This window comes from Gouania willdenowi, chromosome 5, assembly GCF_900634775.1.
Source record: "Gouania willdenowi chromosome 5, fGouWil2.1, whole genome shotgun sequence".
Lineage (NCBI taxonomy): Eukaryota > Metazoa > Chordata > Actinopteri > Blenniiformes > Gobiesocidae > Gouania > Gouania willdenowi.
The window spans coordinates 40,332,684-40,358,393 of record NC_041048.1 but is presented as its reverse complement, the minus strand read 5'-3'; the positions used below and the strand labels follow the sequence as shown (position 1 = coordinate 40,358,393).

At 35.7% G+C, this 25,710-nt stretch overlaps 1 protein-coding gene across 2 annotated transcripts in view; it reads left to right on the top strand.

Moving 5' to 3' along the window:
• Positions 1–25,710, top strand: part of slc2a9l2 (solute carrier family 2 member 9, like 2) — a 204,598-nt gene that overhangs the window by 154,590 nt on the left and 24,298 nt on the right. For both annotated transcript variants that reach the window (XM_028446776.1, XM_028446777.1), the window contains one exon: positions 11,506–11,633. In XM_028446776.1, coding sequence (XP_028302577.1) covers positions 11,506–11,633 — 128 coding nt within the window. The remainder of the gene's footprint in view (positions 1–11,505; positions 11,634–25,710) is intronic.

The window sequence follows — 25,710 nt, the reverse complement described above, 5'->3', positions numbered from 1 at the left end:
AAAGAACACAAGTCTTGTTTCTTAATAAATTTGTATTTTATTTTGCAAAACGTAAAATATTACCTATATGTGGCTGTAGTTGATTTTGTAAGGTCTTAATATAGCATGATATAGTTAATGCTCAGATTGTTAATGCTGACCCTCAGATCAGACAATCACATTTTCTAGTGTTGTATATTTGCGTGTTTTAGTGTTTAGTTGTTGAATAAAAAGGCTCAAAGAATGCTGTCCTAGTTGAACATAAAAAAAGGTTTATTCTCAAAAATTACTGCATTATTTTCCAATTGTCTATTTTTCCTACATCTCCCCCATAATGTCTATGTCCATGTACCTACTGTATATACCTTACAGCTGACCCCTCCTCTGGCCTTTATCTGATCATTTGCACATCTGGCAATCATCTACGCTATGATATCTTACTGTATGTGACACATGGCTATAAGAGTGTGAAACACAGGATGCAAATCATAATAAAGGACACAGAGATGAGATCACAACCTAAGAACGATGAACAGATGAAGGAACACAAAGAGAACTGTGTGTTATTTAGTTAAGGCTCTGTTTCTCATAACATTCAGTTTTAGTTCTAGAGTTAAGTCAACTCGAACACAGAGGTTCTCAACCTTGGGTTGGGCTGGTAGGAAAAGAGGACTGCTGTCAACAAGTGCCTTCAGTCTCCATCTTTAAAAGCTAAAGACCAAGTCAAAAACCTTGGTGTTCTGATTGACTCAGATCTGACATTCAGCAATCAGATCAAATCTATCACAAAAACATCTTCTACCACCTAAAGAACATCTCCAGAGTGAAAGGTTTAATGACTCAGAAAGATCAGGAGAAACTGGTCCATGCTTTTATCTCCAGCAGACTGGACTATTGTAATGGTCTTCATCAAACATCTACAGCTGGTTCAGAACGCTGCAGTCAGGTATGAACCCAGCAGGTCTCTCAGATCTATGGACACAGGTCATATAGTGGAGACCAGAGCTCACAGTAACCATGGTGATGCTGTGTTTAGTTGTTATGCTGCAAAGAAGTGGAACAAACTGCAGCAGAGCCGAAGTCAGCATCACATGTGAACATTTTTAAATCAAAGATAAAGGAACTTTTTTTTCTCTACTGCGTATGATTGAGAGAGAGATTTTTTAACATATTGTTGTTGATGTCATGTGTTTGTTTATCATTTTAAATGTTCTTATTAATTTTTAAGCTGTTGAATATTTTCTATTGCACTTTTTGATGTAAAGCACATTAAGTTGCCTTGTGTATGAAATGCGCTATACAAATAAACATTTTTGTCTCTTATAAACCCTTTCCACCACTTTTTAACCAATAGTCATTATATTGACCCATTGTTGTCATTTTTAACCTCTTTTCACCATATTTCATTGTTATTTTTAGCAAATTTAACCACATTCACGATTTGCATGCCCATTATTTGCCAGTTTAAACTAATTGCTAATATTGCCAATATTGACACCTTGAACCCTTTTTACCACTTTTTCTGTCCGTTTTTGTCCACTCTAATTTGAAAGTTTTAACCAATTTCTGTGGTTTTTAAAATCCAATTTTACCACCTTTTCCACCAGTTTTGGTCACTTTGAACCCATTTCGTTTCTGATTAAAACAATAATTTACATCTTTAAGATGACTATATACTATGATGCAAACATTAATACATTTCCTGGATACCAGTGGATATTATTCAGATGAATAAATAAATGTGGTTATCACAGATTCATAGAATAATGGACCATCATTTTGCTGACTTTATGATAGACCCCAAAAAGCCTTTAGCTACAGTGGGGGTCCCTAGTCTCTGGAACCTTTATTTTGGTGTTGTGGCCTGAAAAGGTTGAGAACCACTGCTCAAACCCTTTTGTCCGGTAATAATCATTACCATCAGTTATATTAGTTATGTGCAGAAAGCTTTATTGAGACAGATAAATGCTTCCTGGAGCGTACGTCATGGCTGCTCTGACTGTGATGCACCTTTTAATAGAAGCTCGTGTATTTATAACTGAGATAAAAACCTCTGCCAATACTCACAAATCCTTTATATGAATATGAATGTATGCGCTTTGCAGAATGGAATTATGCAGTGATCTGTGTGTGCAAGCCTAATATTGTCCTTGGTCTTTATTGTGTGGTTGAATAGGCTCACAGTGCAGGCTAATGTGGATATAAAAGACGGATCATTTCATTGGTTTGTCACTGAACGATATTAATGAGGAGTTTTTTTTTTCTTTGGGAGGCATTGGTGCCTGCGTTTGAGGGCTTTTAACGCCTCCATCTTTATGTGGCAAAGCAACAGAATGATTTCAATCTAAATTCATCAGCTTCATCAGTTGCTCCGTTCATTCCATACCACAGATATTCTAACTCAGAGATGGGCAACATCTTTCAGAGCGAGGCCCACAAAAATGTGATTGTCTGATCCCCAATATCAACATTTATGTTTGCATTTAGAATATAGACAAATCAGAGCATTAATGCAGGAAAAAGCAATGGCTTTTGTCTTTGTAGTCCTTTTGTGTTGGTTTTATTGGTGTTTTTTTAGTTCAGTTTGTCTTTTTTCTTGTCAAAATGGAATATTTTTGTTGTCTTTTTGTGTGTTTTTCAAGTCATTTTATGCAATTTTGTGTGTTTTTGTGTTTATGTGGTTGTTTAGTGTGTCTGTTATCATTTGTGCGTATTTTTGTTGTCATTGTTTGTGTCTCTGGAGTTTTGTGTGTTATGTTGGGCTTCATATAACTTCTAACTTCACGATTTACAATTTTGTATTGGGGGCCATAAGCAACATGTGGCCCTTGGTTTAATTTTGAGCTGCCCATAAAGTAAACTATGTGAGAGTCAGCAGCAGAGTCTGAGTAAACAGGCTTATCTCAACGAACACTTTCACTCCCCCTACATCACTACATATCCTATATTTGTCACTGTCTCTTCTGGCTCCAACCCTCCTCCCTCCCAGCGGTTGGTCAGTAGGAGGCACGCCATAAGGGCAGCGCCACACTGTGGCTGACCTGCGAACTACCCATCCTAAAGACCCATCCCCTGTGCTAACGTGCTGTTGTATTGAATTGAATGTTGTGTTTGTGGGTTTCTGTCGCAATGTTGCTGAAGAGTTTTTTTTTCATGATCCCAAACTCTGCCCCTCTCTACAAGGGCCTAGTTTGGTTTTTGCCTTTTTTATCTCTTCTTCCTCCCCATCGTTGTTATCCCATTTCTCATCTGAATAAGGGGCGCCGCCCTTGTGGCGAACCACAGTTCTCCCGCTCCTGTGCTCCCATGTTATGATTGTCTTTTCATGTTTTCTTGGACGGGATGAAACTGAAATGTAATTTTGTTGCTCTGTAACATGTGCAATGACAAATAAACTCAACTCAACTCAATAAATGAAACTAAAAACACAAATCAACAGTGAAAATGGCCCCCAGTGAGATGAAAGGTGATGAACATGTTTTTGTTGTTTTAGTAAAAGAGTACGAGTGCACACATGTATCCATGGGTGGACTGGCTATCTGGCATACCGGGCATCGTTACGGTGGGCCGTCAATTCAAAGTGAGTTAGTCTGGTTCGCTACGGTTTTTTTTCGTTTTTTAAGAGGTGGCAGACATGGTAACAGGTGGCCAAATATGGTCTAAAAGTAGCAAAAACATGGCCAGAAAAGGATAAATAGGATTAAATAAACAGGAATCAAAGATAGCTTAAATGGGCAAAATGTGGCAAACATTAGTGAAAAAGGGAAAAATGTAGGGGAAAAAGGAAACAAGTGGTTTTTATTGGACAAAAGTTAGTTTTTTGGATGAAAAGTGGCCAAAGGACAAATTTTGATAAAAGGGTCAATAAATACTTGGGCAAAAAATAGGAAAAAAAAAAATTTATTTTTTGGTAAAGGGTTGCTGAAGTCTGAAAAAAGTATCAGAACTTATTGAAAAGGAACAAAAATGGGACAAAGGAAGACGCAAAACGTTCAAAAGAAAAAGGTAAAAAAGGGATTAAAAAAGTTTCCCACTTAAGGTTTTCTGGGGGACTAATATTTAAAATAAAGACATAAAGAGCCACATGTTGAGAATTACTGACATGGTGTCTCTGATAATGTAGATAATGGTCTGGTCTGGATAGAAAATACCAGGTCTGAATTTCTGTCCCAGTCCACCCACACATGCATCATTACTGCAGAGACTGTATTCATCTGTATTCACTTAAAAAGTCTCCTTAAATATGTCCAGTTTAATCATTTGATACAAAAACCAAAAAAACACCAATGATTCTATAGTTTTCAAGCCTTGGTGATAAAGTTGAACTCTGGCCTCAGTGTCTTCGTGGCTGATATACTGTAACTGTTGTTCTTCTTCTGTAGCTCATGTGCTTTAGTTGCACTGTTTCTAGCATTTTTTGTTGTTGTAAAATGGTGATTTAAGTGTCTCTTGCCTCTTTTTGTTGCCGTCCCCAGGCTCAGACCTTTCAAGGCAATCAAGTTTTCTTTGCACTTTTCTCGAATCACAGACAGCTCCAATTTTAAGTTAGTCTCAAATAGTTTGTTGCCAAGCAATGGGAAAAACTTCAGAACTGTAAACTAAAGTTTAAAATGTAAGAGGGGGAGGATGGAACCTCTGGAAACTGCATGAAACCTTTAGCTAGTCGTTTAATACATTAGTTTTTACTTTTAAAAATAATAATAGATATAATTCTTCTTCTTCTTCTTCTTCTTATTATTATTATTAATAATATTTGGGTCAATGAGGAGGATTGCATGAATATTATGATAGAAATAAAAATAGGGAATACAATACATTTGAATAGAGTCAATTTATATTTTTTATATTTTTTTCAAAACAGCTGTCAATGCCAAACAGTCAAAAAAAACACCATGAAATCCAGATTAAACTTGATTAAGTGACTGAAAAAACAAATCAAAACTAAGTCCCATGCCATAAAGATCAGTCAATTCCAAACCAAGATATCAATTTTTGAAATTTCGCCCATTTTTTTCCATTTTTCAAACTGATCCAGAATCAGTTTATTGATCCAGATCCCCTCCTAAACCTAATGGAAACTTCCATTGTCTGAGTTCTTTCTGTGGTTAAAACTGAATGACAATCCATTTTGTACGTTTGCTGTAATCCTGCTAACAAACAAACAAATAAAGTGAAAATACTGTAATGACAAAAGAAATAAAAATAAAATTATAGCTGTTGCGCAGCAATGGTCAGGGCCAGACACATCTAGGCAAAATTAGGCAATTCTGAATACGTTTTTAAAATGAATCTGGACTATTTTGCACTTCTACATTGAAATACTGTAATAAATGCAATATAAAAATAAATGACAAATCTTCTCCTCAAAATTCCTTGATTTTATAACAAATCTTTGTTAAATTTACAGGAATTCTTTGTGATTGCTTGTGGGAAATTGCAGGATTTATAGACTAAATGAGAGTTCTTATTGCCACTATTTGCGATTAAAAATATTTGAAATCATTTGATACAGTCATGGGAAAATTGCAAATATTAGGAGGAGTTTGATTTATTTTTGAATTTAAAGGGACGGATTTATCTACAACTGAATTATTTGGTAATTTACACATTGATTCATGTTTCCTTTCATTTTTACTTTCCACTGCAGGCCACAATGGATGCTCCAAAGGGCCGTATTTGGCCCCCGGGCCTTGAGTTTGAAACATGTGGTGTAGGAAGATGAATAAAAAGTTGCACGTTTAATTAGCAACAGACAACTCTGTGGTGAAAATGCTGCTCATTACAGGAACTCTACACATGCAATGATTAGTCAATAAATCAATAAGTCAAACAATTAATGAATCCACAACTATATGATGATGGAACATCCTCCGTCACTGAGTTCATTAGCACACGTCGCCTGTAGCTTCACTAATTAATAAAGGCTGTGTTGTAAATGTCACATTAATGTACTGTACACTACAAACTTAATGAGTATTTACTGTATACTATATACTATAAAAAAGTTCAACGTTTTTATACTATATGATTAGGATGATGAGCGTACCCACTGACGTATACTTCTAAGTTTTCCAAGATGCATTTGGAACCCACAGCGTTAAAAACCTTAATCACACTGAGGTTAAATATCTCTGTTGATTCTCCACCTTTAAAAGTTCTGAAAGTGAGAAATTGACCTGGTAGAATATCAACATGTGTTCACTTGATTTAAAAATCAATCATTTCATTCACACATGTCAGAGACCCTCCATTGTGCTATATTGACTAAATTTCCTGTTAACTTCAAAACAAAAGCCCTATTTACAAAAGCTTTAAAAAAACTAATGGATGACAAGAAGAGATGCTTTTATTTTGAAAAGGGGATGTTGGATTTTTAGCTTGAAGCCGGTCCCAGGAGCATTTTACATTCAGCTCACAATGTATTATTGGTAATGTGTTTTAAACAATGATTTATTGGCTCCATAAGTGGAAAACTGACGTTTGAAAATAATGTTTATGCATTGACTCTAATTGTTAGCATTACACTGCTACTTAAATGCTGTAGAAAAAAAAAAAATATATATATATATATATATATAATATTTTCCAAACATCAGTACATTTTTTTGATGAACAATGAAATTGTGTTTTGTAATATTTGCAAGTATATGTTTACAGCACTTTTTACAGGTATTAACATTTTTGTTTTCTGACAGTAATTAAGTCCTTTGAACAGTGACTGTTTCTCCTGCAGCCAAAAAGAGATGCTTACTTAGGGAAGATGTAACAGAAGGATATATTTGTACAACAACAGATCTCGTGACATTTTATATCACGATTTTATGACCCACCTTTACTATTAATACTGTATATCGGAGACTTTTGCAACGTTTGGGAAACTCAGGATTTCTGTTGGTTGAGCTCAGTGTCTAGAACTCGTCATAATGTGTTTTAAGGGTGTAAGAAAAACTTGAGCTGGCGATATATCGCAATATTTCAACACGCAATTATTGTATTGATCCAAAAAAAATTCCAAATTGCACTAAACATATGCAAAGCACGTAAACTCCTCAATGCAGGACTGTCAAACTCATTTTAGTTCAAGGGGCCAAATACGGACCAGTTCGATCACAAGTGGGCCACAGGTGTTAAGTTGGAAAACAATTTCAATATGTATGTGCCCAAGTTTGCACTTCTACGTCAGACAAGCTTGGAGTTTCTTAAAGAGACAGAGGCGAAATCAAAGCTGCATTTTGCAAAAAAATGTGGGTAGCATAGTTATCTGAGTATGCTATAGAATGGTGCTATGTGCCTTAAGGCTGTTGAACGTCCTGCTCTTGGAACACCCGTCAGTTGACCTGTAGAGCAAATCTGTCGTTGTGTTCCGTGCCATAATAAACCGTCAGCGGGGAATGAACCCCCACTGAGATCTTTATTACATCTCCTACACAGGCACAGAAGGCACTACCTCACCCCTTGTTTTTTTTTTTTTTTTTTTTTTTTTTTTTTAAATCGGCTGATGGAAGTGTTTGACGTACAGACGACTTCACATCCAATCTACACCCTGCACTTTGACTTCCAGGTTCCACAAGGTGCCAGTCAACACAGTGTCTATACGTTTAGCTCCACATCCTGTTAAAAGTCTACGTCCCATAGTTTCTGCTGTTACATGCAACTAAAAATAAGCGCTAAAAGTATCAACATCTGTGTGGTAGCGTGTGTTTCTTTGTTGTAATAATGCATTTTGGCAACAAATCTAATACTGCATTAAATCTTGTTTATTTCCCGTTAAAATGGTGCCATGTTGGCATTGGCGGCAGGAGTGACACAGATAAATATGTGGGTTCAAAGATGCTCTACCACTGCCAAAAGCTATAATCCATCAGCTTTTATAAAATCACAAATATTATTAAAGATAAACATATCCAAAACCCAAATTAGAACCACATTAAAGGATTATTTTAATAAAAGTTCTTATTTAAAATTAGCCCATGAATGCTGCTTGTCTCCCTGTTACATCACATTATGTAAATATACAATAATCAGAAAATGCGGGTCATAAATATTATGTTCATTTTAAAAGGTGCCATTTTATGTAACTATAATAAAGTTAAAGTCTTTCAAAATCAGAGTCAATCAGCTGTTTCAGCTGCTTCAAACACTCACCGGAGCTGCTTTAGCTACATCACTTTCTTGTCATCAATAACACTACTGATTAGAGGAATAGTCCATACTAGGTGATAGTCACTGTTTTGTCCAACCTCTGCGTCAGATTAAATAAGGCCAAACAAGGCGGTATAACGGATACTAAAAATGGAACGCTACACTGTGGCTGCCTACTGCTCCTTAGGGAGGGGTTAAATGCAGAGAACACACGCTTTACATACAGTATAGTTTGGAGATTACTTTTGAAAAAATGTGGAATAACAAGGGAGGGAGGAAACAGAACTTTTTCAACTTTGTCCTTCTGAATGAGGCTAAAGGGATGTATGTATATATATATAATTATTTTAAGGCTCAGACCATGTGTGTCTGATGCACATTCATACAGCTCAGCCTACATCAAAAGGTGGAATATATTTGTATTTTATATTAGCTTACAGGACTCTCTGCATTACCCCAGAATACATGAACAAATGAATGAATGAAGGAATGAATGGGTCTGAAAGCGCCTGACACATGCAGACTTCATCAGCTGACTAATATATATCAGTCCATCAGATATAAATCTCTATGTTTCCTATAGCATGTGATGGTAAATAAATAATAAATATTCTCTCTCCTGTCAGTGTCTCATCAGACCCACTGTGGAGCAGTGGTTCTCAACCTTGTTGGGGTCCTGGACCCCTGCATATTTTTTTAATTGACCCTATGGGCAGCTCATTTTCCAATAAAATTGATTGGTCAGGAGGCGGGACTTCAGTACTCGCTCAGATCTAATCCACTTCATATCCTACTTCTGACCAGGTCAGTAGTTCAGCCTAAGTTACCATGGTGATTTAGCCCAGTAAGACGTTAACCAGCGTCATAGTACTGCACACACTGAATATATCTTTGTAGTACAGGACTATTGTGTAGTTTTGTTCTGTCAATTTGTGTCTTTTTGTGGCTTTGTTTTTTTTGTAGTTTGTGTTTTTTTTTTTTTAATGTTGTTTTGTATATTTTCTGTTATTTTTATGTATTTTTGTAATCATTGGTTTTTGCATCAGATTTTCAGTATTTTTTTTTTTTGTTTGTTATTTTGTGCATTTAGTGTTTTTACTTTGTGGGCCACACAAAATAAGACAGTAATGTAACAAATAGTAGCAACTAGTTGTGTTAACATTTAGAAACATTGTTTCCTGAACAGAATCAAACGTAATCTCAGAGTTATTTGAGGCTCAATAAATTCCCATTGGCTGCAGTAGTTTTGATATTCTTTCACTAAGAGTGTTTATTTGTGTTATGTATGAAAATACTGGTTGTGTGTGATTCATTGCTCTGTAACTCCCTGAACAAATTATCAGAGCAATAACTCTGAGGCTCCTGCTGTCAGATATTACAAGTGTTTGTGGATAAAGTAGATAATTTTCCTGTTGCTAATATTTCTCCTTGAAACTCCCTCAGAGATAAAAATCTCTGATGTTTTATTGCTGCTTTCTGTAATATATATATATATATATATATACAGCCTTTATATCGTGATCACAGAGGTGGACTCGGGGCTTCTTTTTCGCTCTGAACTTACATCTGAATCAATTAAATGTAATATTTATCAAACAGGTTCTTAAGGGATAGTAATTGAATTTTTTTGTTAATGCAGGCAGATTTTTTCTGAGCAGATGAATTTGAATGTCACCATTTATTGTTCAACATGTCATTAAAATATATCAATGTGTAATTTCAGTTTTCAGCAGCAGCAAATATTTTATTTTAGTACTGTAGATGAATTGTTCATCTTATGCCGACTATAAAGAGCTAACATGAGCTATTCTAATATTAATAAATGTAGTACTGACATGAGCGTCTTTTATCACAGCTGGGGTCGCAAAAATATGATTATATCTGATCAGAGGGCCATATTTATGTCAGAATTTAGATTAATGACCAATCTGAGTCTTAATACAGGAAACAATAAAAGGTGTGTGCATTTTTATGGTCATTTTATGTGTTTTTTACGTGTTTCTGTTGTTGTTTTGTATATTGTTTTTCATTTTGTGTATTTTTTTTTTTTTCAGACTCAGTCCTTTTAATTTTGTTTATTGCTGTTTTGTGTAATTTCTGTCAATTTGTGTAAGTGTGTTTTCATTTTGTGTATATTGTTTTTTGCAGTTGTTAATGTGTTTTTTGTGTATTTTTTTTGTTTTTATTGACTCATTTTGTGCATATTTGGATTCATTTTGTGCATTTTTATTGGGGGAAAAACCAAACTAATCTGAGGGCCACATGTGGCCCTTGGGCTGCCCATGTGTGGTGCAGTAGAATCAGACATGATCTCACAGAGAGAAGGTGAACTTCTGTCAATTGTTTAATTGTTTCCATTTTGTGCACTTTTGTTGTGAGTTTGTGTGTTTTTGGATCCACTTTTGTAGTTGTTTTGTACAATATTTCTCTTTTTGTGTATGTTGTTGTTTTTTGTAGTCATTGGTTTTTGCAGCAAAAAGGGTTATTGGTTTTTTGTGTATTCATGTTTTTTATATTGTTTTGTGTATTTCTCTGTTCCACTTCTGTGTTTTGGAGCAATTTTGACAAATTATCAGTTTTGTGTATTTATTTATTTATTTATTTATTTATTTATTTATTTATTTATTTATTTTTGTTATAATTAATTTAATCATTTTGTGCATTTTTGGATTGATTTACTTGGGGGGGGCAAAACAAACAAGGATTGCCAGTTGTTGTCTGGTACAGTAGAATCACATATACAGTACAACTCTGATCTCACAGAGAAAAGGTGAATTTCTTGTGTTTTCATTGTATGTATTTCTGTGTCTTTTGTAATTGTTTAAAACAATACTTTTCATTTTGTGTATGTTAGTGTTGGTTTTTGCAGCAAAAAGGGTTTTGGAGCAATTTTGATAATTGATTTATTTTTTGTGTTTTTTTTTAGTCATTTTGTGCGTTTACTTTTGGGGGACAACAAAACTGTCTGAGGGCCCCATGTGGCCCCTGGGCAGTAGAATCAGACATGTAGCTGCACTGATCTCATAGAAAGAAGGTGAACTTTGCGTAATAGTTTTTATTTTGTGCACTTTTGTGGCTGTTTTGTGTCGTTTTTTGCGGCAAAAATCTAGTTTTGTGTAATTTTGGAGCAATTTTGACAAATTATGAGTTTTTTGTGCATCTTTTCATTTCTATCGACTCAATTTGTATATTTTTGGATTCATTTTGTGCGTTTGGTTTGGTTTAGATCAGGAATGTTTGAGACATGCAGCTCACTGATCTCACAGAGACGTAAAGGTGAACGTTTAGAATCAAAAACCAAATGAGAAACAAACAGTTTTGGTTTGTAATCAGAGGAACGTGATCCTGTCTTTCTGAAATATCATCTGTTGGTGTCTCTTTCAGGGGGAATCCCGTTCGTCCTGACTGGAGAACTGTTTGAACAATCGTTCAGACCTGCAGCCTTCATGGTGGCTGGGATTGTGAACTGGCTCTCAAACTTTGCTGTTGGCCTCCTCTTCCCTTTTATACAAGTAAGTGACATCATGTTACCTTCTTCAGGTTGTTTTAGATGAAACCGCGTGGGTTCAAACTTGTAGAAATCTAAAATAGGTTATAAATAATGTTTAACTGGGTTATGAGTTAAAGAATTGAGGTCTGAGGATCAGATTTGTTTCCTATTTAAACTGCAGGAATTATTTATATATATCTAACTTACATTTGCAGAATAAAAATGATATGCATCTGTTAACGTAATTCTGCATCTATGCCACGTGTCAAACTCAAGGCCCTTTTAAACGTCCAATCCAGCCCCAGGATAAAAATAAAAATGACTGAGAAAACTCTTAAGAATTTTAAAGACTGCACTTTTCAGAAAAACCTTTGATTAAATGGATTTTTAACTTTTATTATCCTTTTATGATTGTAAATTCACCTTTGTTTTACTTTCCTTTTATGATGTTGCTCCTGTTGTTTTAATTTCTCCTCTGTTCTGTACGGCACTTTGTGATTTTTATCTGAGAAAAGCACTTTATGAATAAAAATGACTTACTAACATGAATCATTGTGTAAATGATTTCGTTGTGGATATGTCAGTAAGGTTGTAAAGAGGAGTAAAATATTTGGCAAATTTCTACAGGAACTTAAGCTCAGGAATTTTAACAATATTAAAAAAAAAATAGAAACATTTCATGGAAATTACTGTATGTATTGAAATGAACCCAAAAATGGGAGTAATTTTAAATCACAGTATCATATCCAAACATAAATATTGGCTTCCATGCAAAATCATACACTTAGAAAATGTATAACATTTCAACAGATGTATTTAAAAGTAGAACTTACACAATTATTCACGTAGAGTTTCAGTGAGTTTTTCACAAATTCAATGAAACTCAAGAATATATTTAGGATTTTCCAGTTTTCCTATGATTGTATAACATGATGTCATTTTTACTCCTGAATTGTTGTAACGAACCTAGTTTTTCTGAAAATCCTATTCAATCCTCAAATTAGACAAAAAATTCCCCAAATTAATTAAATATATTCACTACCTTTCATCTATTGCTTAGATATTGTTGGTGCCTTACTTTACATACATGCTTTTATATCATTTGTATGTATATGGGAATGCAAAGTAGCACTAATGATTAAATTGTTTGATTCCCGCCTCAGATCGGGGGTGTCCTGATTCATGCAGTGATTTATTCTTTTGAATTTCTAAGGTCGTATAAAAATCTTGCGATGACGTTCTTTACTTTTTCACCAGTGAATGTATTTCCTTCTCTTTAAAATGCTTCACAGCGTCAGCCTGCTTTGTTCCACCTGCATTAACTTTAATTAACTTCCATACTCAATGGGTGGTTTGTATACGTGATCAGAGGAACATACGTCACATTACAGTTATTCCACTCAAAGCCTGATACACACAGAAGGGCTTAAGGTGCCCTGGTGGAAAAAAAACTCTACTTTTTGTAAATATATAAAAAAATACACTAACGTCACACTTTCTATTACACGTCATGAAAAACATATTTTACTAAAACATACTTTAAATGAAATGTGTCATTTTTAGTGTATTACATACTTTAAAATTGATGCTTAAAACTGTAATTTTTACAGAATGTTTTACAGAGAAAAGCTTTGATGCAAATGTTCTGTGTTCAAAACAGGGGACGGGACTTAGATAAGCAAACTGCTTAAAAAAAAACAGCCATAAAGAACTTTGTATCCTCGCAACTTTTTAAACATATTTCACAGCCGAGGCCCGTCTTGTCTTTCCTAATCCTAGAGTCTTCCTCATGTCCACTGGATAGTTCTCCTCCTGTGTCCTTTCTATAGGAGGGGGATTAGCATCATCGATTTCCACAGAAACAAAGTTGAACGTCTAAATCTCAGGCTTAGTTTCACTCGTTGGCTTTAAAAAAAAAAACTCTTTAAATCCAACTTCCCTTTTTTTTTAAGCCATTTTCTACCATCTACCAAGCTGACAAGACACAATTTTTGCGGAAAAATCACACTTTAGACGTAGCGTGGGCGTGGCCTGACTTTCCCCTCTCTTCCTCACTCGCGCTCAATATTGTGTTTACAATGAAATTTCCAGTGATTTCAACCCAATAAAAGACGTAGATGTCCAAATATGATACTTGTAAATGTAATTAAAACACCTAAAAGCAAATGAAGTGTTTAAAAAAAAGAGGTGCTGGATCCAATTAGATAAGTGCCAGTTAAAATCTGAAAGTACCGGATCAGGATCCGGCCCAAATTAAGCTCTGCCTAGGGGGTACGCAATGGCACTACAGGGGGTACTTAAGACAGAGAGAGAGGAAAATTAGTAAATGAAAGCATAAAAATATGGGGTTTTATGTTTTAGTTAAAAATGATAATCGCACAAAATATTACCATCAACTCACAAAATGACAACAAACACACACGAAATGAGATAAAAAATACACAAGATCACTACAAAATACACAAAGATATCAGAGAAACGTACAAAACGACACAAGAAACAAACGACAATAAAAACACAGAGATAATATTATAAATAATATAAGAAAATACACAAAATGATTAAGAAACAATCTTGATTAGAACATGAACTGAAAATACAAAGGTCAGTATTGGTTCCACATCAGGAGGGAGATGACAGTAAATGATAAAAACTATAGAATTCAATCATTCACTTATTTACAAAGTTGGATTCTATAAAATGTGCGTTATCACTCATTCATTCCATCATTATGATCTATGGTCATTTTTTTTCACAGAATTGTTAGCAAAATCTTCTTATCTGAATAAAGGGGGGACATGGATTCAAAAGGTAGAGAAAGGGACGAGAATAAAAAAAGTTTGAAAACCTCTGTTCTACAGGACTACACATCCCACAATGCAATGTACCAAACTTTTCCAACACTGTGAATAAGAGAGTGTTTACAGTGGAGATCAAATCAAAACATTCAACCTTTTACCAAACTGTATTTTTTAACACGCACGCACGCACGCACAAACGCACACACACACACACACACACACACGCACACACACACAATGGAATATGATGGTCTCCAGCAGCACAAAGAACAAGAATCAGAGTGCACTCAGAAATACATTAATTTCCATTTTTTTTTGTTCATTTATTTTGAAAATAAATTACACTATTACTAGTTGCAGCTCCTTGTGGGAAAAGAAAGAGGAAAAGAAAAGCGTTTGAGGCGTCCTCAGCATTGCCTTTGTAAAGAATCTGTTTTAATGTATTCCCATTTAGAGCAGGGAACCCAGGTGTCATCATAAAAGAACATTGCACTGGAACTCGTGCAGAACATTTCCAAAGCCATTCAGCAGGAGACACTGAGCCCTAGCTCTACTGTACTGCTCAGCTCAGGGAGATCCATTCTGTCTTTTACTTTCTTTTGTAATGTGACAATATGTGAGAGTATCCCTTCATAAGTGCAGATAAAAGCAGCCATAAAGGAGCTTTTACTTTATCACATTTTTATGAGAAGCTTTATTCTCTCTTGTTAGAAGTTAGAAGCTCTATCAACATCAATATATGACATAAAAACAAGTAAACAACAAACAAATACCACCTAGAATATAAAGTACAAAAGCACAGTCTGCAATAATATAAATAAATAAATAAAATACAGTAAATACTGTACATAAAAATGTTTTTACAAATGTGGCCTAAAACCTTTTAAATGTCCTTATTAGAAGATCTATGCCTGACAAAACGCATTATTTTGCATATTCATATTGTTAACTTTAAAAATGGGACTAGTTTACCTGTCATTGATGACGCCCCTTTTAGCCCAGGATCATTTAGCAGCTTTTTCAGTCAAAATAACAACTTGTGCTGCTTTGGGTTGATCTAAAAATAAAATCGATGTAAACCTTTTGCTTTTCTGAAAGTTGGAAAAAGGCCCCGTCAGGATGGCATCATTGATTTTTTGTAAAGCTCAGTTTAAACCAGCAGGGCGTAGCTGATGGTTCTGCTGGCTGAGAGAAACACTTTCTTTTCTTTCACAGTGAGATTACCGCGCCGTAATTAAAATGGTTAAAACGCTCTCAATTACACAGCGATCCAAGTTTAAAAGAATCTTTTTATTTGTGCGTAAGTTATCTATGTTTGCATAAGAAGAATAGGCACTGCCTTGATTTCTTTACAATATTAGTAGTATTTGTGTTCCAGTTCACGTTGTTTGAAAAAGTCACACCCAATAATTTTCTTTTATCAACAATCTGCACCTCAGAATCATGGATAATAATAGGCTAGTAGCATACGTGGAATTTCCTGTGGTGCACAACGGGAAGTCATTTAAAAAATTTTAATTCTTTATTTAATGTACATAATATAAAAATATTTTAAGTGCCGTAAAACACAGTGACTGTACAAAATATATATAAATTTATTTGTTTTCTACCTCAGGTGTGTAGTATATGTTTTCAGTGAAATGGTCACAAACCTTTGAGACTTTAGGTTAGTTCTTCTTTTTCTCGATGTAAATGTTGAAGCGACACTGCACCCAGCAGTTCATGTATGGTACTGCAGCAGAAATGAAGCAGAAAGATTTTATCATGAATCAACAACAACATTAAGCGACGTATCAATGCTAATTTTCGTAGTCGACTATATTAATTATGTTACTAATCATTTTTGCATTATTTTATATGTTACACACATTGGCCACATTTACATGGGAGCTTTAATTCATCTTTAAACTGACCATGTAAACAGTTAATTCATAATGCTAATTTAATTCAGAATTAAAATGAAATATGAATTAAGTGGCTGGTTTATTCCGATTTTAATTCCGAATTGGATAATTCCTCTTTCTTGTAAACAATTAACTTGCTTAATTCCTCTTTAAGTTAATTCGGGTTGTTCTGCGCTTGTGCGGCGATGATGCGCTGGGTGACGACATAATCCAAGATGGCGACGGCCCGGAATAGAGCCGACACTATTTAATAAGAGCCTTAAAAGACATGGATATAATGACATAAACATGCAGACTTTCACACATGGACTTATTAAACACACATGGAGCTCAGAAAATGGCCTCATCGGACGGGTGATACTAGGACCCGGAGGCGGAGTAAATGTGTCCCCAAACTGCTGCACAGGCTTTAATATCACCAAGTTTTTCATTGTAGCGGTTGTTAGAGCTACTATCTTTACCAGGGAGCAACTATTTACTCCTTATTATTGTTTTCCAGAGTTTTACTGGGCTTACTTTATTCACCAGTGATTAGCTCCTGCTTCAAAATTATAATCAAAATGAAGGTGAAAACAGTAGAAAAGAAAAGAAAAATCGAAAAAGTTTTTCCCGATAGACGTGATACGTCACGTTCCAATCCGAGCCTTCCCAACCCCCAGACCTAATGCCGAATAAACTGGTTTTCCATGTAAAACTCAATTCGGGAATGACTATTTCCATGTAAACAAAGCAGAATCTCAAACTCTGCCTATGGTAACTGGTTCCTCTTGTGTAGAAAATCAATTCCAAGTTTGCACGTTTTTGAAGTGTTTAGAAGCAAATAGTTTTCTTTCCTCCATTGAACAACATTCTCTATACCTCTCCCTGATAATGTCATTAATCATTTGAACTAATAAGCCCAATGATGGTTGTGTCATCTGCATATTTGATTATTTTTTTTTTTTTACACAAAATGCTACTAAGTCATGAGTATACAAAGTAGACAATAGGGGGCTTAAAATTAGCCCTGTCAGGAGATTAAAAAAATTGTGCTATTAATTAATCAAGCTCTGTAATTATTTAATTATATCATTAATCTCTTCTTTATTTGCACATAAAAATTGCTGAGAAACGCCCTCAACTTGAGGTATTTTCATATAAATCACATTATTGTGGCAGATCAAAACCTAGATATACAGTATAACAAAGTGTCTTTATAAAGTCATTTATTGACTAGAGCAGATGCAGACGTAGACATTTATATTCTGCTGTATGTGCGAATAGTCCCAAGTCCCACATGTCATACCGATGTGTACTTTAGTCAATCTCCAAATAATAGAAAATATAAGTGAAATAAAATGTCATATGTTGTGCTATAAGTTAACACATCGTATACTGTAAGAACACTTTACTGACACCAAACTTGTTGCTTTTTCTCTCCTTCAAATAATATTTATCCAGTGAGTTTGTTCATTTATCAGTCACGGCGTGCAGCACGTAGCAGCCAGTGTTTTTAAAAGCCAAAATTAACGCAAACAAAGCTTGTTATTGTAGACTGTGCATCAGTATTATAAGTGTATCTGGAACTTTTAAAATAAGAAAAGTTCCACTCTGTTTGGAGTGCTAAAAAACTGCGATTAACGGCATAATTTATTTTAGTGCGTCAATTTTTCTTGTAATTAATTAATCGCCATTCATGCATTAAAGTGACAGCCCTACTTAAAATACACCCAATGCGGAGGACCAATACTGACAAACAGCTGATCAGAAATGCAACCATTGATTATGACCTTTAGTGATCTACAGGTTAAATAAAAGACCTATCCAATATGAGACCAGAACCTTTCTGCAGTTGCAAATGTTTCAGTAATATTCTCCTTCTGCGTATCAGAATAATTGATTATTCATTATTTGATCATGAAGTCACTTCTTGTTTTCAATAATGTCTTCATAACTTCACTTTTCCCTTGGATTGTTTTCTTCAACTCTGCCAGTCTAGGCCAGGCACAGATTGGCCTAATGTCAGTAATAAATGTGTTGCAGTGCCTACCTTCCACAGATTGATTCAGTTGTTTGGGTTGTAAACTTTCACAAAACGACCTTGGAGCACCTGCTGGTACTTGTGGGGCTCAGCAAATGCAACGTGGACGTGTTTCGCTTCTTTATGGTTTCCCTGCTTATTGTTTCTAGAATGCTTTAGTTGAACTGTACACCTTGACGGGAATGTAAAATCGATTACCTGTGTGGCCGTGTCTCACAGAGGAATCCATTTTCTTCTGTTTGCAAAATAACAATGTGGAAATGAACTATTTTTCTTGGCAGATACAGTTTGCACCTTGGCTTGATTTTCTTTTTTTCTTTCAAACTAGTTATTATCTATTCATTGGAAAATTAAATGCCCTGGCAGTAGAGTAGTATGATGTTTTTTGGGGCAAGGCAAGGCGAATTTATTTGCATAGCGCATTTCATACTCAAGGCAACTCAATGTGCTTTACATGATAAAACATTCAATTGTTTAAAATCAATAAGAACATTTAAAATCATCAGTAAAATCAATTAAAATCATCAGTAAAAATCAATTAAAATCATCAGTAAAATCAATTAAAATCATCAGTAAAATCATCATGACATCAACAACATGACCAAAAATCTCTCTCTCAATCATATGCAGTAGAGAAAAAAGTGCCTTTAACTTTGATTTAAAAATGTTCACATGTGACGCTGACTTCAGCTCTGCTGCAGTTTGTTCCACTTCTTTGCAGCATAACAACTAAAAGCAGCATCACCATGGTTACTGTGAGCTCTGGGCTCCACTATCTGACCTGTGTCCATAGATCTGAAAGACCTGCTGGGTTCATACCTGACTAACATGTCACTGATGTATTCTGGACCAAACCCATTCACACATTTATAACCAGCAGCAGAACTTTACAGTCTCCTCTGAGGCTGACTGGGAGCCAGTGTAAAGACTTTAAAACTGGACTAATGTCTTCTGACCTCTTTGTTCTGGTTCAGACCTGAGCTGCAGCGTTCTGAACCAGCTGTAGATGTTTGATGAAGACCATTACAATAGTCCAGTCTGCTGGAGATAAAAGCATGGACCAGTTTCTCCTGATCTTTTCTGAGTCATTAAACCTTTCACTCTGGAGATGTTCTTTAGGTGGTAGAAGATGTTTTTGTGATAGATTTGATCTGATGCTGAATGTCAGATCTGAGTCAATCAGAACACCAAGGTTTTTGACTTGGTCTTTATCTTTTAAAGATCCAGACTCAGATACTTGCTGACAGCAGTCCTCTTTTCCTTGTTACCAAAGACAATCACCTCCATCTTGTCATGGTTTAGTTGAAGGAAGTTTTCACTCATCCAGCAGTTTACTTTTTCTAAGCAGTTACACAACACCTCAATGGGACCATAGTCATCTGGGTTCAGTGATAGATATAGTTGTGTGTCATCTGCGTAGCTCTGATAATCAACCTTACAGTTCTGTAAAATGTGTCCTAATGGAAGCATATAAAGGCTAAACAGAAGAGGTCCAAGAACAGAGCCCTGAGGAACCCCACAGGACATTGGTAATCTGTCAGATTCAAAGTTTCCAATGCTTACAAAATAACTTTGTTCCTCCAAGTATGACTTAAACCATTGCATTACTTTTCCATTTAGTCCAACCCATGTTTGCAATCTGTGCAACAAAATTGTATAATCTACAGTATCAAATGCAGACTTAGATCCAATAGAATGAGAACAGATACTTTTCCTGAATCAGTGTTCAACCTTATGTCATTGATCACTTTGATCAGATCAGTTTCTGTGATGTGATGAGAACAAAAACCTGACTGAAATTTATCAAATATTTTGTTGAATGTTAAGAATTGACTCAGTTGGTTGAAGACCACCTTCTCAATGATCTTGGCCATGAATGGAAGGTTCTGATTGGTCTATAGTTAGCCAGTATAGAGGCATCCAGTGTTCTCTTTTTAACAGCGGTTTCACAGCAGCTACTTTCAGGGATTTTGGTACAGTGCCTGATTGGAATGAGCAGTTAATTATCTGACACAAATTAGTGACAATTGACTTTACAACAGTTTTAAACAAGTTTGAGGGTATTGTGTCAAGGCAACACGTTGATGGATTCAGCTGCTGAACAGTCTCCTCTATTGTTTTTGGGTTCACTGTAATAAACTCTAACATTGTAGTTGACTCATCCCTCAGTGGTTGAAGCTGTTCAAGCTTTTTGTGATTTTGCTGGTTTGTTCTGATGTTTGACCTTATTGATTGTATTTTTTCATTGAAATATACAGCAAATTCATTGCATTTTCCAGCTGACAGTAATTCAGGGGCTATCTGATCTGGGGGGGTTGTGAGCTTTTCAATTACAGAAAACAACGTGCGAGAGTTGTTGACATTTTTGGCAATAATTTGCCAAAAATGGGGTACAGAATGTCTAACCAACAGCTTTGCCTGCATTGTTGAAATCAAGTATCTTTCTTTGAATATAAACTCTGAAATGATAGGGTTTGATTGAAAGATAGAAAGATAACTATTGGACTCGCAATTAAGCTTCTTGTCTTTTATTTGACAGAAACAAGTGATTAGACCAGGGTCAGAAGTAGAAGAATGTCAAATATGGAGGTTATTAAGGTGCTTCTTTCATCCTCCTCCACCTCCAATCTTTAATTCATATTTGAATGAAAGCTCCTACATTTCTGTCTTTGTTTTATCTTGTTAAAATGTGGAGCAGCTTCTGGGAGCCACGACCGCTTGATTTATTGACCTGCCTTGAATCTAAAAAAAGAGTCAAACGTCACAGTCTAGCACCTCTGGCCTGACCTTAGATGTTAGAGTTCCCTGAGTGGAATCTGACAAACGTCGCATGTGGACGTTCACACTTTTCACTCTTCAAAGTGTGGAAGGATCAGGAAATCTGTTCGGTTTTATCACTGTCAAACAATATTCTTGGATAGTAAACGTAAAACTGACTATTTACAACAAATTCTGCTTAAACTTCAACAAAAGATGAAATCCCATCATGAAATGGCATCTGCTTCCAAAAATAGAGTCAATCCCTGCACATTTAGCGTTGGCACACATGAATAGTTTTTGAACTGTTTTAATGTTATTACTCATTTACTATAAATACAGGGAGAAACTATTATTGACCATTCTTACCTTTATATCGTTAAAGTTTCTGATCCCTGTGAAAGTCACGCATTCTTTGGTTAAGCAATGAATATTGGGAAAAATTGTGCCACTCTTTACGGATGTTAATATTGGTCCAATTTCTGGTACAGATGTTCAAAATATCAATAGGAACAAGGCAAAATGTGATCTGGCAAAATTTGAAATACTTTTTTTATAACATTATATTGTGAACCACCATAATCTCCATGGTGATTCAGAGGAATTAGAAAACGAAGGAGCCACTGGGAGAAACTTAGCACCTAGGAAGTTACGATACATTTTCCATCATCAGATCTAGACCTCATAAAGTCCCATCTCCATGACAACAGACAGAATAACGCTCAGAGTATGCATGGGACAATGTGATGTAAACTTTCTCAGCTATTTATTATTGAAGTGTATATTTAATGATGATTTATTGTTCTATGAGGCTTAAAGTTTGTTTCTTATTTTTTTTAATTTCTAGGAGGAAATGTTTCTCATTGTTTATATGAGATTTTGTCAAGGACAGATTGTTATAATGCATAATAAAGGTGATTGACTTCAGTCACTTTTTAAGTCTTATATATAGTCTTATAAAGAGCTCAATTAATTTTTAAACCTTATGGACAATGGCAACTTATTTATCTACTATATTATATTTTGCCGTTACAAGGTAGATTCATGAAAACATGGAGTATTTTCAGTATGAAGAGGTCGGTCTAACTCTCTTCTTGTTTTTGAAATCATAGAGAAGTTGGCAAGCAGGCACAGACATTATAAAGGACTGGATCATGACAGTGTGCACGTGCGTCACTGCTGCTCATTCTTAGCACGATGCTGGAAAAACATTGCTCTGTAATAAATACAGGATTTTTACCACAGGATCAAAGTAAAAAGAAGATGAAGATAATTCCTTTGAACGGCTATCAGAGCCAAATGAATAGGAACTATTTATAATGCTTTGGCTCATGCTGCATGAGTATGTCTTTGAAATGATTCCATTTACGTACTAAGGAGCTCATATTTCACTAGGATTTATTTTCTTTCTTTCTTTGTCAATTGGCAGGATTACATTAAAAGTACTCAATGAATTTTGACAAAACTCTAACCAAAGATAGACTTTAAGTAAGTAAGTAAGTAGTTTATTTATAAAGCGCTTTTTGCAGATAAAATCACAAAGTGCTGTACAGAGTTGTGGTAAAAATACAAGTGCAACATCATAATAGAATAATAAAACATGGGTGCATAAACATCTTAAGAGCAGCAACATTAAAGGATGATAAAAATTTTAAATCCAGTATAACTAAAAGCTTTACTGTAAAGTTAAGTCTTCAACAGTTTTTTAAAAGTGACCACACAGTTGAGCTCCCTGAGAGACTGGTGCAGGTTATTCCAGAGTTTGGGAGCTACAGCCTGGAACGCCAGGTCTCCTTGGGTTTGAAATTTAGTTTTTGGGGTCTTTAGGAGACCCTGACCTGAAGACCGAAGGCTTCACCCTGAAGTGTAGGGGCACAACAAGTCCGAGATATATTTAGGGGCCTGACCATGTAACGCTCAGAACGTAAGAACTAATATTTTGTATTATATTCAAAACTTACCTGGAAGCCAGTGCAGAGTAGAAAGAATGGGGGTGATGTGGGATGTTCAGGAAGCACCAGTTAAAAGTCTGGCAGCAGCGTTCAGAACAATCTGGAGTCTGTTTAGGGTCGACATATTAAAACAAGTAAAAACAGAATTAAATATAGTCAATACGTGATGATATAAATGCAGGTATGACCAGTTTCAGATCTGATTTTAATAATAAATGCCACACTTTAGAGATATTTCTCAGGTGGTAAAAACAGTTTTTAGTCAGTTGATGACAGTGACCCTCCAAAGACGTGGACTGATCAAAAACAACCCCAAGGTTTCTGAGGCTTGTTTTAACAGATGAGCCCAAATCACCAAGAGTTTTTAATCAGAGGATCTTTTTATCAGGAGAGATGATCAGAGTTTCTGTTTTGTTTGAATTTATCTAGAGATAATTTGATGACAACCAGTTTTTGATACAGGATACAGTCTAAGAACTCTGATGAAAGGTGAAACTCTAAGTCATTAAAGGAGCAGTACAACTGGATTTTATCAGCATAAAAATGATAAGACAATTTTGGATGAACTAACCAAGGGGCATCAGATACAGTAAAAACAAAACAGGCACCAGAACAGAGCCCTGGGCTACTCCACATGACAGGTTGGACATATTAGACATAACATCGTTAATAGCAACATTAAAAGTTCTTCAATTGATGCAAGAGGTAAACCACTGGAGAACAGTACCAGAAAACCCATCTCAGATTTGAGTGGATCAACCAGTATACTATGATCTACTGTATCAAAGGCAGCATCAGATCAAGTAAAACTAAAACTGTGTAACGACCAGAGTCAGCGGCCATCTTCACGTCACTAGAAACTTTCAGAAGAGCAGTTTCAGTGGATTGATCTAAAACCAGATTGATATTTATCATAAATATCATGCTGTTCCATGTATGAGGTTAGCTGCTTAGCAACCATTTTCTCCATGATTTTAGACATAAAGGGAAGCCTAGATATGAGCCGGTAGTTTATAGGCTCCCCCGGATCAAGATTGGGTTTTTTAAGAATGGGGTTTATTATCGCATGTTTAAAGAAGCTGGGGACAGAGCCAGATAAAAGTGAGAGGTTTATCAATTTTACCACCCAAGGACCAGCAACATCAAAAACGTTGAGAAGCAGAGAAGTAGGAACAATGTCTACAGTGCTCGATGAGGGTTTCATCTTTCCTACTAAAACTTGGACATCCTGTAGGCTGACAGGAGTGAACCTCCAGAACGCCTTTATCCTCAACAGGACTCCACCACGTTTACCCCATTTTTTTGGCTCGCTTCCTCCGGAGGATAAGTGAGCGCAGCAGGTAGTCAGGTACTGACGCCAAGTGAGGAGGAAGTCTGGATGTTTGATCCTCAGAGTTGAAGCCCAGACGTACCTCATGTGAAGAATTAAGATTAATAAGTGCCTGACGGTCGTAAACTATCAGCGCAGTGATGTTTTGGCACAGAATACCAATCAGTGCGGCTACAAACAAAAGTTCCAGCAGAGCGGGCAGACGGCAGCTGGTACATGCTGGCGCCATCTTGTTGGAAAATTACATTACATTTTGGAGGGGATCTGGATCAAATTTTTAAAATTCATATCTCAGTTTGTAATTGACCAATTTTAATTAAATTTGACTCAATTATGTGGAATTGGTTTCTCAATTACACCACCAAGTTTCATCCAGGCTGGATCTGGAATTCACACTGAATCGATATTTTTTTTCCCAATATATAGAGGTACCCATTATGGCCGGGACGACCCGTTGATGTAATCAATGACGTTGACGCAAAATATGCGCGCCAATGCGTCGTCTCAATGCGTCTTTGAGTTGAATAGCAATAAATATATATTGCAATGTTAAAGAATTGATTTTTTTTTCTTCATTTTAGATATGTAAATCCACACATATAAAATACTTTGTCAATTAATGGGGAGATAATCAAATCGAGTCGAATCGATAGATTCATCGATGCATTGAAAACATAATTGCTAGATTAATCTTTTAAAATCAATATCTGGAGCATGGAGTGTCCTTTTCTTTTAAATACATTTAACAGACAAAAGCAAGCAGTCTGTAACTCTTTTGAAGAAATCTTAACAAAATGACTATTTTTAAATAAAGTACACATTTAAAAGCCACTGATGAATCAAGAACTATTCTAAATATCTGAACGACTGATCTCGACTATTATAGCACTAATAGCCTCTCACTCATGGTCTTTAAAGGTGAACAGTGTGTGAACTACAAAGTCCTCTTAGTGCTGGGAATACAAACAGTGCAGCAACGTGACCACAGCAGGTTTATCATAGACGTTGGCCTACGTCCAACATAATTACACAGTGCAGTCTATCACCTTGGGATGATGGTGGAGCAAAGCAGGAGGGTTTTGGATATAAAGCACCACCACCTGCGTCTGTCCATTGTTTCCTGCTGCATTGTTCACACTGAATGTGTTTGATTTGGTTCAATATGTCACCTCTCATTATGTGTACACACTATTGATTTTCTTTGTGCCATGAGACCACAGTGTTGTATCAGATCTATATGAAATTGATCACAATAAATTGATGATTGTGCACTTCCACCATGGGTTTAATACCTAAGGTGGAAACCTGTGTCCTTTCTGTGAGGAGTGCTTTAGT